Genomic DNA, 14,290 nt, shown 5'->3' on the forward strand with positions numbered 1-14,290 from the left:
CAGCGATTAAAAACAATTGAGATTTTGAGGTTCATGTCAGATCCACTGCATTTACAAAAAATATCGGCATTGGTATCAATATTGAAAAGTATCGAATCGGTTTCGGATTGTTACCCAATTGCCAAGTATTGCCCAGCCCTAACAAGTTGTACAAAAATTTAGCAAAAAACAGACAAACCAATATTGATTTGTGATGCATTTGTCTCCTCAAACAAATAAAGACCACATCTCTGCTTTTATTTTGTTAGTCATTATTTCACAGATTGACCATGATCATTTTTTACATGAATTCTTGTTTTTTGTTTGTCTTTATCTATCATAATGCCCCGTGTGTTTTTATGCTTTGCCTTTAATCCACAGATGCCAAGTCTTTGCGGAACCCCTCAAAGATTAAGGCTGTGCGTTTGCAGGTAAGTTGACTTTAACCACTCTCAAACCACCATAACTATTAAGCAATATCAAAACATTTGCACCAAGTTGATCACTCATCCTGGTATTTTTTTTCCCTTCTATTATTTCGGCATCCTGAAACGGAGGAAATATTACTCAGTAATGAGAGCTTGGCCTTGTGCTGGTGTGTTTTACCAGGTTCAGATGAGTCTAGAAGACTACATTAATGACCGTCAGTATGACTCCAGGGGTCGTTTTGGAGAGCTCCTGCTTCTGCTGCCAACCCTGCAGAGCATCACCTGGCAGATGATTGAACAGCTCCAGTTCATTAAGCTCTGCGGCCTGGCCAAGATAGACAACCTCCTGCATGAAATGTTGCTGGGAGGTGAGTTCTTTTTCCCCCGTTCTTGTAATTCTGCATGACATTTAGCAACCCAAAATTGTCTAGTAAAACTAAAGAAAGGAACCTTCACTGGGCTGAAGAAATGGTACATTTTTTAGAGAAACACCGAAAGTGTTATGAAATAATTCAGATTCATGTCTATATTTAAGGTTAAACAGTTTTTTTTGGACAAATAGATGTAAAAAATAATAAAACAAGAATGCTTCAAATAAACAAATCATACAACTGAAGCCTATAGCTGAGGTTGACAGAATAAAAATAGTCATCTCTATATATGTCTTTTTGTTTAACCATATAAGGAGTTAAAAAAACAGACAACTATGACAGCTTGACTTGTATGACAGCTAACGGAAAGCGCTCCTTTTTTTTCTTAAGAAATCTGTCCAAATGGAGAACTGATACAGCAGCAACAACAAAACTATCAAAAAATGTCTTAGACATACCTATATTTAGTAATGTGACAAACTTAAAAAAATTCATAGATAGATGCTTTTAGTATCATAAATAATTCTTTTTAAAACATTTTTCATCTCGATTTGAAATCCCTGTTATGTCTTCAGGACTTGCATCAGAACCATCACACCTGCACCACCAGGCACACACCCAGCTGGCCCAGGACCCCGTGACTGGACACACGCTGGTCATAAGCACCATGCCTGTCCTGCACGCTCCACAAATAGGTAAGAATGCAAAAAGTAGAAAAAAAAGAGTAAACAAAAGACAAATTGTGTCACTTTACGTTGGAGCAAATGCCTAACTTCATAATTTATGATGCTGTTTTGCTTATTGCAGCTTCCCCAGACACTCCCATCCCATCACCCCCACAGGCTCCTGCTACAGAAATATACAAACCCTTTCCACAGCCTCTGTGTCCTCCAACCAGCCCGTCGCCGTCCACACAGACAGATCCCTGATCAACCATATTTATCTTCTGTTTATCATCCCAGCATGAAAATAATGAAGCACCCTGTGATATGTGCATTTACCAAAACTCTGGGTTGTATCTTTTCTAAAAATGTACATACCGAATGCCTAAAGTACCAGCACACCTTTCTCAAGAAATAACTCAATAATCCATAAGGTGTACTAAAACGAGTCTCATCATCCTGCAGACTTCATCATCAGGAATGATGTGTCTTTGCACGTGTAACTTTCAATGAGGGTGAAGCCATTGCTTTCAACGGTCATATGTAAAAGCTAACATTTTGAAGTCATGCAACTGTCCTCAGGAGGATTCCTGAGCTCCATCAAACAACTCCCCACACACAAAAGGAGAAACATTCATAAGATTTTTTTTTTTTTCACTACATATTTGCTCTTCCTCCAGCTATTAAACTCACTTGCCAAGAACAAATAAAGCATGAATGCGCGCTGAGTTCAAAGATTGCTCTTTTGTTTTGTAAAAAACAGAGAGGAACAAGGGAGGGTGGCAAACAGATCGAATACCTGCAACAGTTTGCCCTGTTGGTCTGACATGACCCGACCGTCAGCCAAATCTGGGGTCAAAGCTGCTTGTTTGGTGGAGTGGGGGGGAAAAACCCTGCAGTGCAACAGCACATATTAAATGTGACGATAAAAAATAGAGGTTTAGATTACATCACTGTGTGAGGATCAATAAGGTGAGGCTGCCTGATTGGCACTTTGTAAATTTATACCAATTTATAATAAGCACAAGTATTTATAATATTAGGAAAAGCTGTAGCCATTTAGGAAAATAAAAGTGGCATTTGATTGTATTTAAAAATATATCTCCTTAAAAAGGAGAATGTGTTTATTTTAGAATTTTAAAGACACCTTTTGCAAAGAAACTTTGTAAACAAAGATACCTCAGATTTAGAACAACTCACCACCAAGTTTAAATTTATTAATTTAATTATAATTTAACCTTATTAGTCAGCCTTTTTTCTCTCTTTTCTTATCTGTTATTATAGAAAGGGATAAAATAAGCAAAATTATCGTTATTCCTAAACCTTTGTTAGGTTTATTTGCATATGATGCATTCATTCAGCAGTTTCTGGTACTTTAGCTCTTAGTCCATGCAGAAGAAATTAACATTTCAATGTGCGGTGTGAAAAAAAGTGATTTATGGATTTAAAAAGGAACATAATGGAACTTTGAGTTTGTGGTTCTTGTATATTAACTCAATGTAAATGTTATATTTTGTTCTATTTTGATATATCAGACATTTTGACATTAATAATGGTTATATTTTTACAGTTTAGCAAAAGCTGAAGTACTGAATATGCAATTAAGCAAAACAATATGGAATCACAGATTTCAAGAAAAAGAAAAAACTGTAAAATATGATAATCTCAAATTGAATCTAATGTTAAAAACTCAAAATTTTGGGGGGATTTTGATTTTTTAAAATCATAATGTAAAAGAATGTATCAAAATTATTGTAAAAAGCTTTGAGGGTAGAACTTATTTAACTTTTGAAATGTAAAATATGTAAATATAAGTGATTCTTTTGTTAACCTTGTGTTAAAACTTGCTTTAATCAAGTACATTCACTTAGCTATGTGATTGAAATCATATATTGATTTAATCTTTTAATGTGACAATTTTTTCACTCTCCTGATGTCTCAAATAGAAAAATATCAAATTATATATAATGTCTTGTGTGTATGTATTCAATCCTTCTGTTGTTTGATAAAAAAGTAACAAAAGTTTAAGATGACAACATATTTGTGTCCAATTATTTTCTGAAATAAAACATATTTGGGGAAGCAATCAAGTTAAAAGGATGATGAGGAACTTACAGAAATATAGTTTTTCTCCATTTTATGATGATGTGTGCGGTGTCTATTACTCCCTTCCTGCTCCATCAAAGCTCCACTGCCTGAATATACATGCAATCTCAAAATCTTTATTGGTATGTAATTTAGACCATCTGATGGTGCGTTTCGTCTAAATAAAACACGTTTCCTGTTGCCCGTCTCAGAAATCACACGATAAAAACACACTAGAACCCAAAATGCTCATTTACACTGAAACTGAGCTGTGCTGCGACCAAAGCTGCCTTTGAATTTGAGATTCAGTTTATGTCCATCTTCACACAATCATTGTTGTGTGTCCATGTGTACGCGTTTTTGTGCAGTGGGTGAGATCAGGAGATAAAGCTTAGAGCTCTTATTCTCTGTATATTGCTTTGTGACTCAGAGAAAATACGGGGGTTATTTATGGCAGCGGAGATGATGTTGTCTAGAATCAACATGTCCAAATCCTTCTATCAACTCTATAATGGACAAGCTACCTGGCTCAGGTCAAAACAACACCACCTACAATGGGAAGATGTGTGTAGGTGCATATACAGTACGTGTGCATGCTCCTACCTGCAATTTATTTATAATCTGAGCGAGTGCATGTGCATACACTCTCAATTGTGTGTGTTTGTGTGCCCAGGGAGCTTTAATCAAAGGCCTACAGTGAGGAGATGAGGGGTCCTGTCTCTCCCTTTTTCCTCAGATAAAACTGAGTGTTAGCATGCCAGTCACATTTCTCATCTGAGATGCACAGCTCTACTCCGCACACCTCACTGCGGCCCACACTGACAGCACGCTATTACACACCAGTGTGATGCTCGCTCCACCTGAGGAGGATGACAAGAAGGAAAGAGAAGAAGAGAGGAACAAAGGATGGACAGGAATAGGAAAATTCTCCTCCTTTTTTTTAGTTGCACAAAAGTTTGAGAGACATTTTTGTAATGACCCCAGTGTCAGATATAACACATATATACATTTATAGCTTTAAACTTGATTTTTTAATTTGAAGACTAAGTAAAAAGATGTATTCACAGAATTTAATATAGTACGGAAATATTCTTGTTAATTTTTTTATCCTTCGCACACTTAAAATATCCATAATGAACACATTTATTCTAAATATAGTGTCAAAAATGTCTAATTAACACTAAAACTACACTTGATGTGCTCACATCCTCTTATAAACAGTAGGTGGCAGTATAAGTCTGTGGTTTACTGAACCTTCAAAAGCTGCTAGACAAACAATATCTTTCTGTCATCCAACAGCACTAACAACAATAATAAGTAAATCTCCATTTCATGAGTAGCATCTAAATAGCTGTGTTTTTTGGTTGTTTTGTTCCTGATTTGGCAAGATTTTGCCAAACAAAAAAGGGTGTTTAAAAATGTTTGGATTGAGCTGAAATGATAAAAATAAAAGATTTTAAAGTCATGCATCAGGACCACTGATGCAGCAAGAAATGACATCCAAAAATTCACCTGCAGATTATTATTCCTCGCCAGAGCATTCACCCATCACTCCTCTCTGTCTCTAAAAATTTCCGGTGTTTGTCGCGCTTGGAAAACAAGGTAAGGTGGTCCCCAGCTCTGGAATACCTTCCTCTGAGTGATTTTCTGTGTCCTGCCACTGCGTGGGTTAAACACACGTGTGGTTTCTGATAATACTGTGTGTGATGTGTGAAAGGAAAAAACAGCGACAGCTTCATTTTCAAAGCTGAGTTCACATAAATGAGGGATTAAAGCAAGCAGGAGGCTGAGGGTTCACCTCTGCTTCCAATGACAGCTTTCCCTCCTTAAAAACCACATTTCTTTCCTCTTCCTGGTGTTTCTCCCACTTTTTTTCTTTCTCCCTCCCTGTTTGGGTTTATCTACTTTACATTGCAACTGCTCATTTTGTAGCAGAGATAAAGCGCAATGAAGGAGTACACTGAACTGTTGCTTGCACTCATAGATTCAGTGATTTACTTAGATCCAATAGTGCCCTCTGCATCATGTTGATGGGAAATGGGTTGGAGCAATGAAATTAGGGGTTAGGACCACACAAAGGTGTATTTGTGCATGTCTGTTGGGGTACATTAGGGAAATGAAAAGGGGTGGACCACTGATGGGCTCTGAGATGCCGACTCGTTAGAATAAAGGAATAAAAAAAAGAACAGGAGACAGAGGAGATGACAGGGTGGATAAAATGAAGAGTGGAAGTGTAATGAAAATGGTCCTGTGTACCCCAGGATTACACCGGGAATGAGATCGGTGAGACAGCAAGAGGAGGGGGTGCTCTCTAGAAGAGGGAATGGGAATGCAGGGATTTCGAAAGAGAGGGGGAGAGAAATATGGAGACTCATACATAATGAAAGTCAACAGACATGGCATGGTGGATTGAAAGGGGGGGAAAAATAGACCAGAAAAGAAGAGAGGAGAAGGGGAAGAGAAGAGGTATTACAACTTGGGACGATGCAGCTCCACTCTGAATGATAAGTGTCTCACACACTCCGGGTTATGGGAAGTTCACACAAACAAATGACTCCCATTTGCCGGAGGCAAAGGACACAATTGAGAAAGACGAGGGGAGAAAGGAAAAGAGAAGAGGAGATACGGAGGAAGGTGGTAAAGGAGTGCATACAAGAGCTATGATTTCAGATAACTCAATATGCATTAAAGAAATTCTTACCTTTTTGCACATCTAAAGTTGTTGCGGCGGGTACTGATTTACCTCTGGTTCAGAAAAGGGATTTTGTAATCTGCTGTGAAGCACAGTGGTCATATGGGTTTGGTCCCCTAAACTATTAGAGGCCTATGAAGCTCAGTCAATAAAGCTAGATCCATAACAAGAAGTTTGGCTATATTTTACATAAAAAATGCTATCAAACACAAACAAGGAAGTTTGCACATTATCTATAGCAGGGCCTTGCAGCTTTTACCCAATAAACGTTATATTTTGATGTTCTGATTCTTTGCTTTCACTTAATTTGAATGACTCTCCAACAAAGACTGCTCAGAAAACAGAAGTAAAAAGGACAAAAAACTCAGAGAAGCTGAAGCTTCATTGTGGAATGAAATAAATGTGCTAAGAGTGCAAGTTTGCACGACGGGCTGATAAAATGTAGACAATATCATAGTTGAAAATGGCTGACAGGATTTTGCCATGCACTTCCTTAATAGTCACAACTGTCTGTGGGCAAAAAAATGACAAATTTGTATGAAGGACATGACATTTTACAATCGTAGACCACTTGGTAAGCAAAAATATTCATGCACATTTTTTTTTCGGCGGACATTCTGGTTGTAGTGAACACATAAACAACTCGTAAGGGGAAGTAAGGGGGAAGTAAGTGAAATGCTGCACATCGTAAAGATTTTTTTTAACTCCTAAAACACAACATTTCAATCTTTCTTTTGCCAAATATTTGATAACCAGAACAGGTAGAACAATACTTCATTTGTGTTACTTCAAGATATATAAACTAATCATTTTTTTATGTGTTGATCAGAAATGGATAAAAAAACATGGAATGACAAATCGCCTTCAGCTTTTATTTTCAAAATTGTTTTCTTTATAGACTCAAGAATCAAAGTTGAAAGTTTTTTTAAGATCAGACGTCAAGGGAAAAGGTCATCAGTAAGACTATCTCAGGTGTCAACTATCCCTAAAATCTGCATAGCCTATAACCTAATAATGCTGTCATAAGAAAGGATGCATTCTCAGCTGAAAAAGCTCAATGTTCTATTACTTGTGTACTGTTCTCTGCATGTATCAGGTCCAACGACGGATGAATTCAACAGGGTCAAGAGATTTACCTTAATGCTTTCATAGTAATTTTTATAAACTACTGGAATGTGTCAGTGGCTTCACATGTAGACAATCCAGTTTGGCTTCAAAGAGTGTCAACATAAGCAGCAAAAGACTAAAAGTATGCGCCAGGCAGTGGTGGCTCAATTGGGTAAAACACTGAGAATAAAAGCATTTCTGAGGAAATTAGGTTCAGGCAGGAAGAAAAGAGCTAAATGCACCTGATGAAATTCAGTAAAATTAGACAATGGACACTTTTATCTCCAGTTCACAAGGCTGTTGGGTCTTCATTTTGAATTTTATCATCAGAAACAAACCAAGTGTAAATAATTTGTCTTTCATGGGAGAGGCGAGGCGTTTCATTTCCAAAACAGCTCCGGATCTAATTATTTTTCCTTGAAATTAAACCTGAGCTCACTTTAAAAGGTACAAAGGAATTCACTGTAAGCGTGTAATTAATTTTATTACTATTTACTTCTACGTTAGTTAATTATGCTTTCTGAAAATGTGTGCTGCAGACACACATGGATGCACGTTGCTGCATATAAAAAGGGGGTAGTGGTTTAAAAAAAGTGTAAGTTTTATACACATGACTTCCTGTCCTAATCAAGAGCTTTCTCAGCTTCTATCTGAAAGATACACATGACTGACTCCTTCAGTGGGATGGCTACCCAGCATGGATGTGCAATGAAACAGTGTTAGTGCACGCTCTCAGAAGCTCGTCAGCCCTGCAGTGGACTGGTAAAGGATATTAGGCCACAGCTACAAAAGACTGGGAAAAAGTGACATCCTTAATATAGGAATTTTACTGTGAGCTACATCACTTCAACTTGAATTGAAGACACTGTCTCTTCATGGACACGCTGGAAAAGTCATAGATAGAAAAGACAGTATGTATTAGGATACAACTATTTATAAATGATAGTATTTTATATGTGAGCCTCTGTTTAAACAGTTCACATTGTTCTGTAGTTTAATGCTTCACTCTAGCAATTGTGACACTCCCCATAGGGAGATGCAATGATGTCTGTTCCTTATGTCAATGACATATTACGGTGGAATAGGCTAAAACAATAAACATTATTTTCTAAAAACCTTCAGTCTAATGACAATATGCTGATCTAACATGTAATAAAAAAATATTAAAGTAAGGCTATGGTCCTGAAACTCAGCACAGCACGGCGACCCTAAAAGCAAGTTGTACAGCAAATTTGGCAGGTGACCACGCAGCGACATTTGTTTCATTTTTACCTGCTGCATGGTGGCTGAGGATGATTTTTTTGACATGGATCAGCGACTACCTTCATATTTGAAGGTCACGCTATGGCAGTCCAGTGACAGACCAGTGACAATAACGCAGCAGGACGATCACTGACTAATAGGAGGGTCTCCAAGGTCCCCAAAATCATATGATGATCGGCCAATTTCAGTATGCCACCCTCCAGCCACCCTCATGCCCTCATGCTGCCATCTTACTGTCACTGCAGCACGGGAACCCGACAAGGGCTGTTGACATGGGCCGGGCCCTGCAATGACCAGGCGTCAATCTGCAATCCCGGTCACTGTGGGTCCAAATGGAGAGAAAGCATTGATGCTGCAGAAAACTCATCACGGTGTTGACAGCACCACAGCGACTCAGAGACTTGTGTATTGACAAATTGCAGTTGATGTTGAGAAGACTATGAAGAAGAGAGAACATTGTGCTTTCTTAGGAGGCATGTTGTCTAAAAATCTTGTAGAATGGTCCACTTTTTATGCTACTGGGTGACTGGCGGCCAGTGACACTTGATATGGACAGCCACTGTCCAGAGACATTTACACTCCGTCCGAATGGATCTGCTGCCGGCTGGCACCCTGTGGGCGCCCAACTGTTGCCTGATTTCGTAAGGTCCTCATCACTGACGCCTGGCAGCCGCTGTCTGCATTCATGACCACACCAACGATTTTCAAAAAAATAGGGCGGCAGCATGAAATCTTTAATATTTTGCCAATGTCTCCCCATTGATCGATGGCTTTTGTATTTGTGACCGTAGCATAAAACTATTAATATTTGTAGGGAGGGATGCATCCCTAAGAAACACCTGATGGAAGTTATTGCTGTTCAATAGATAAATTATTTAATTTTTGATGCCCAAATCTTCAAACACGAAAAGCACATCTACTTCAATTTAACCCAATGTATTTTTTTCAGCATCAAGGTAAGGTTTACACAACATAAACCACTGCTTTTCTACAAGACCAACAACAACAAAAAGTTTTTGAAGGACTTAATAAAATGTTTACTGTTACTGTTAAAATGTACTGTTATTAAAGTTGGATGATACACAACGCACAATTTGTCAGTTGCCAAGTGTACAGGCCAAACTTCTTTGATTAATTAGAAAAAAAGGACCACTTCCTAGAGGGTTTACATCTCATTTCTGCCACATTAAAATAACAGTCACAATTGCAACGTTGTTTATAGCAGCTGGTGTCAAACGCAGCATCAAGTCACGGGATCGTTCCAGGGGGAAATAATGTCAAAATAAAAGTCTACTATCTTAGGTCAAAATATTCTTAAATCCCTGAGGTGGAACTTCAGAATCAATCAGAAATGAAGTTTGTCAGTGTCAAACATGGCATCGAAGCAGGAAAAATGAGCCTGGGAGGTCCTTTATTTTGCCCGTTGTTCCCTTCTCCATGTGTACATTATTCTTTGATTCGGCCTTGGGGATATGCGTGTTTTAATTAGACCTGAGCAAGCTGGTTGAACAGTTCATAGAAAACTTTGAACATTTTTGCTGAGAAGCTCTCTCTCCTTGTGACAGGCGTTGTGTAATTAGTGGCATATGTGCATTTGCATATATGCACCCTGTGACATATTGCATCTTATTTGAATAAGTAGACGTGTCTCGATGTGATATCCCTGAAGTGAATACATGAATATGAGCCGCTAATTATACCAATCTTGCAAATGATCTATTTAAATATTAATATCCTTTCACTTTGCATTGTTTGCTCATAGCTTTCTTTTTTTTAGTCACTCATCTGCTTGTTTGTGTCACTTCCACCTGGGCTGCTGTGGGTATTGTCCAAGTGCTCAAAAAGTGTTTCTGTGCACATTGTTTCACGTGTAGAGACGTGTACTGTCTGAATGTACATAATTGGTCTCTAGTGGAGACAAACAATATGTCATTCTGATTGCTTCAAAGACAATAGAGGCTAATATGTGAAGCTATGTTCTATGACAGACTGTGGAGCTGATACAGTCACCATGTGGTTTAAACCTAATTGAAAGTTGCATAATCTGACAGAGCAGATAAAGGAAATGGTCAGCTGTTGGATGACATACCTTTCTATCCCCTCATATTTTTGTATTTTCTTTTCTCCCTTGAACATTTCTGGATTTTTTTTCATCACATCTGTTAAGTGTGTCAAGCTACTTGTAAAGTCTCACTCCAATCATCTTTTGATCTATTGTAAAAGTGTTCCCACTGGTCTTTAATTATCATTATGCTGTTATTAGCCTTTTTTTAAGCGATGTTTTCTAGGAGATTGTTTCTGCAGAGTAGCAGTAGTTTAGTAGATATTTGCCACAAACTTGTGGGTGGAAATTTTGGCATAGAGCAAGCCCACCCCCACTTCCCGTCACCCATCTGTTTACACACTCTCCCACTAGCTTACACCCCTCCAACACATTCTCATTCCCTAGTCGTCTAAATCGACCTTTTGTGTTTCAATAACTCGTCGTTTTTTGATGTGCTGGCTATTAAATCATGGCTTTCAACCTCTGGGCTGCAAACCGGAACTGGTCCATTACCGGGACGCAGAGCACACCAGTATCCTAACCCTGTACCAGTCTCTTGTTCTGTACCACGTCCAGGCCCGGTTCATACTACATCGGGTACCACATCAGGTACCCCATCTGATATCGTGTCTGGTACTGCGTCCGGTGCTACGATCGTTGCCGGGTTAGGTTTAAGGTACTGACCGCGTTCTGAGGACCAGTCTGCGTGCGGTGCCGAGTCCCGAGTGCTGCTTCCCCTTGATTTTACAAACAGCCAAAACATAAAAAAATGACAAGTTGGTGACACCCAAAGCATCAAAAAGTGACTCAGAGGGGTCCTCAACCAAATGTCAATATGTTATGACTTGGGAATGAGAATGTGTTGGCCCTTCAGAACCCCAACCTAACATTACCATTCCAACAGAAATGGTGAGCATCCAACTGTCCAGGTTTAATACAGACGCCACCTTAGACAAGCAAAACAAAGACATACATGGATCTAGTCGTCTACAAGTGGATGCATAAAAATGGAGTGCAACAGGGAACTTGTGGCTCGCCAACCATAGTTGTTTCTATGTCACAACTACAAGCTTTTTCCTTTTTTTTAAATTTATTTATCGGGGACCATGTACATTAACGAACACCTATTCATTTAATCATGAGAAAAATGGCACAAGAACAAGTAAAAAAAAAACCCACAAAATTTACATTATTCATTGGCGTAGGTCTTTTAAGAAAACTTGGAGTCACTTTTGCTGCAGTCAGAATGTGCAAAATAGCAGGATTTTAAGGTTTTCAACCTAAATCCACTATAATCTAGTGGTGGTCCATTTGCTTTAGGACCATTTTATTTTTCCTTAAAAAAGTAAAAATGAGAATAAAAACACATTTTTAATAATATTGTATATAAAATAAATGCTTGTTTTTTTTTTGGCCATAACAGATTAGTTATATGCCATTAGAATACATATATGAAAATAAAAATTCAGAGAATGCATGAAGTGTCTAATATCCTAAGTGCAAATTAGCCTTTTTTTCTTGAACTGCATGTCTTTTCAGGGATATTACACATTGATGAGTGAGGGGAAAGCAGAGTTCAAGGTAGAGGCATGTTTGATGTAAGCCAGCATCTGTGTGTCATATTTACAGTTTCATCTGGCTGTATGTTAAGTTTAATTTTCCATTTACTCAGGGGGTTAGGGACTGACCTTTTTATTTTTTAATACAGACTGGTGATATGTAATTGCACTCATTTTTGAATATCTGTCTGATGCTTTCTGCCAAGTGTCCTGGACAATAAAAAGCCTCTGGACAAAGCAAGGCCAGGCTGATGAACACTACTCAGCCCTAATTGCATGCTACTTTTGATGTAAGGCAATCACAAGGTCATCTGTTTGAAGTGGATAGGTTTGTTTGATCCATCTTTGTGTGCGTCTGTGCATGTGGGTGTTTGAACGCCTTATCATCAGCTACCTGGTGTGATTAAGTCTGGCATAAAAAGAGACAGCAAAATATGTTTTTGTATGCGTCTGTGAAAGCAGGCCCGAGTGTGTACGTCCAAAGTTTAATAGAGGTCTGAGCCCGCACTGTATGGTTACAGCAGTCAATCAATCAGCGTGGCCAAATACAAGAGACTACTGCCTTCAAACTCATTAAAATGAGCAAGGCGTAACTGCGAAGTATACCCTTTGCAAATTAAGTTGTGTGTCCTAATTGTTTTCATGTTTGTGGGCCTTTCGACAACTTCAGAAGGCATTTTGTTGTTGCTTGATGTATTCTTGCTGCGCCCGAGGCAGTGTTTTTTATGACCATTATTATTCAAATGAGCCAGAAATGTGTTTTGAAAGTCCTAAATCATTGAGCATGAATGGCTACCCTTGGCGTTTATAAATGACTTTCCACACAAGCAAACCTCCGCCTGCACGGCTTACTCCACTGAGCTCATTTGGGTATTTGAGGTCTGTCAACAGAATTTGTGTCAGTCGTCCACTGCCGTGACAAGTTGCATTAAAAAAGTTTGATGAGATTTTTCACTAAGGTTTTTGACTTTTTGAGTGAAAAACAGTGTTGTTTTGGTAAATAAAAAAGTTGTTAAAAAAAAGAGCTTCAGCTGATGATCAGAAGGTGAAAAATTGACATGACTTTTATTATGTTTCACATAAAATGCTATACAAGGTGGCTGGGTTGTTTTGCTCTGGTCTAGGAAACAAAACTATAAAGAACAAAGATTGATGACAGCACTGCTAATAAGAAGTGCGAGTGAGGTTCTTTATTCTTTTGATTTATTTGGTAAGTTTTATTGCTTGCTTTTATTGCTTGTTTGTCAGAAAACATATTTTAGCAGATAAAAGTTTATTTAGTTAACCATGAGAATATCAAAACAATGTTTATAGATTGGCTTATTTTTCTTGAAAATATTAATTTAGCATCCTGTCACCTATTGTGTTGCCATATCTATGCATGTGTACTAAAGTTGAACCCTTGAGAAGCAGACATAGTTTTGTGACAGGCAAAAACATTCCAGCCACAAAACACAGTTGCGATTTATTAAGTGGAACTTGGTGGGACGTTATAGGGACGCCATAGACTAAATGGTTCCCAGTTCTAGTTCTCAAGGTTTGTTTTTGTGATTTGCTTTCACGTGATTCCAGTTTTTTGATTTATTGAACAGAGATAAATCAGGTAATAAGCATCAAGCAGGCCAGGGATACACAATGTAGCTATAAGAATTTATTCACTAGTCCAAATACTTGAACTGGGGTGTTTCAAATCATTTCCATGCAAAAGATGTATAAATCATGTAAAACAGGTGTATAAAATCATGAGCTCAGTGAATTCCTGCACAGTACAGGCATGGGATACAGTGATACTTCCAGACTATTAATATTTCCATGGTTAACTGCTTCTTATTTTGTGGGAACCATTTGGGAATGTCCAATAAGGCAGACGGAAAAAGTTAACTGGCCTACACAGATCCCTGACCGGAACTCAAGAGTTTATGGATGAGTTTGACCAAGGATGAGGAGCCATGCCTGACATCTGAAATCAGTGTCGACAAAAACACTTTTGAATTTTGAAAAAAGGGTGGAGAAATGCCATATTAAGATATATGCTTCAGACATATAATCTCTGATGTCGTCAATTGGATTGAACGAGATAGGCGATGGGACTATTGACCA

At 38.3% G+C, this 14,290-nt stretch overlaps 1 protein-coding gene across 2 annotated transcripts in view; it reads left to right on the forward strand.

Moving 5' to 3' along the window:
- The window catches only part of hnf4g (hepatocyte nuclear factor 4, gamma), a 12,569-nt gene extending 8,913 nt beyond the window's left edge, over nt 1–3,656 (forward strand). The window contains exons 8-11 of one of the 2 annotated variants that reach the window (XM_024279806.2): nt 361–410; nt 589–775; nt 1,354–1,473; nt 1,586–3,655. In XM_024279806.2, the coding sequence (XP_024135574.1) occupies nt 361–410; nt 589–775; nt 1,354–1,473; nt 1,586–1,707 (479 nt within the window). In that variant the 3' untranslated portion in view covers nt 1,708–3,655. Of the gene's footprint in view, nt 1–360; nt 411–588; nt 776–1,353; nt 1,474–1,585 lie in introns of both variants that reach the window. The other variant, XM_024279804.2, reaches the window with a different exon arrangement.
- Nucleotides 3,657–14,290: the final 10,634 nt, after the last annotated feature.

The sequence above is a fragment of the Oryzias melastigma genome, linkage group LG20 (assembly GCF_002922805.2).
Source record: "Oryzias melastigma strain HK-1 linkage group LG20, ASM292280v2, whole genome shotgun sequence".
Lineage (NCBI taxonomy): Eukaryota > Metazoa > Chordata > Actinopteri > Beloniformes > Adrianichthyidae > Oryzias > Oryzias melastigma.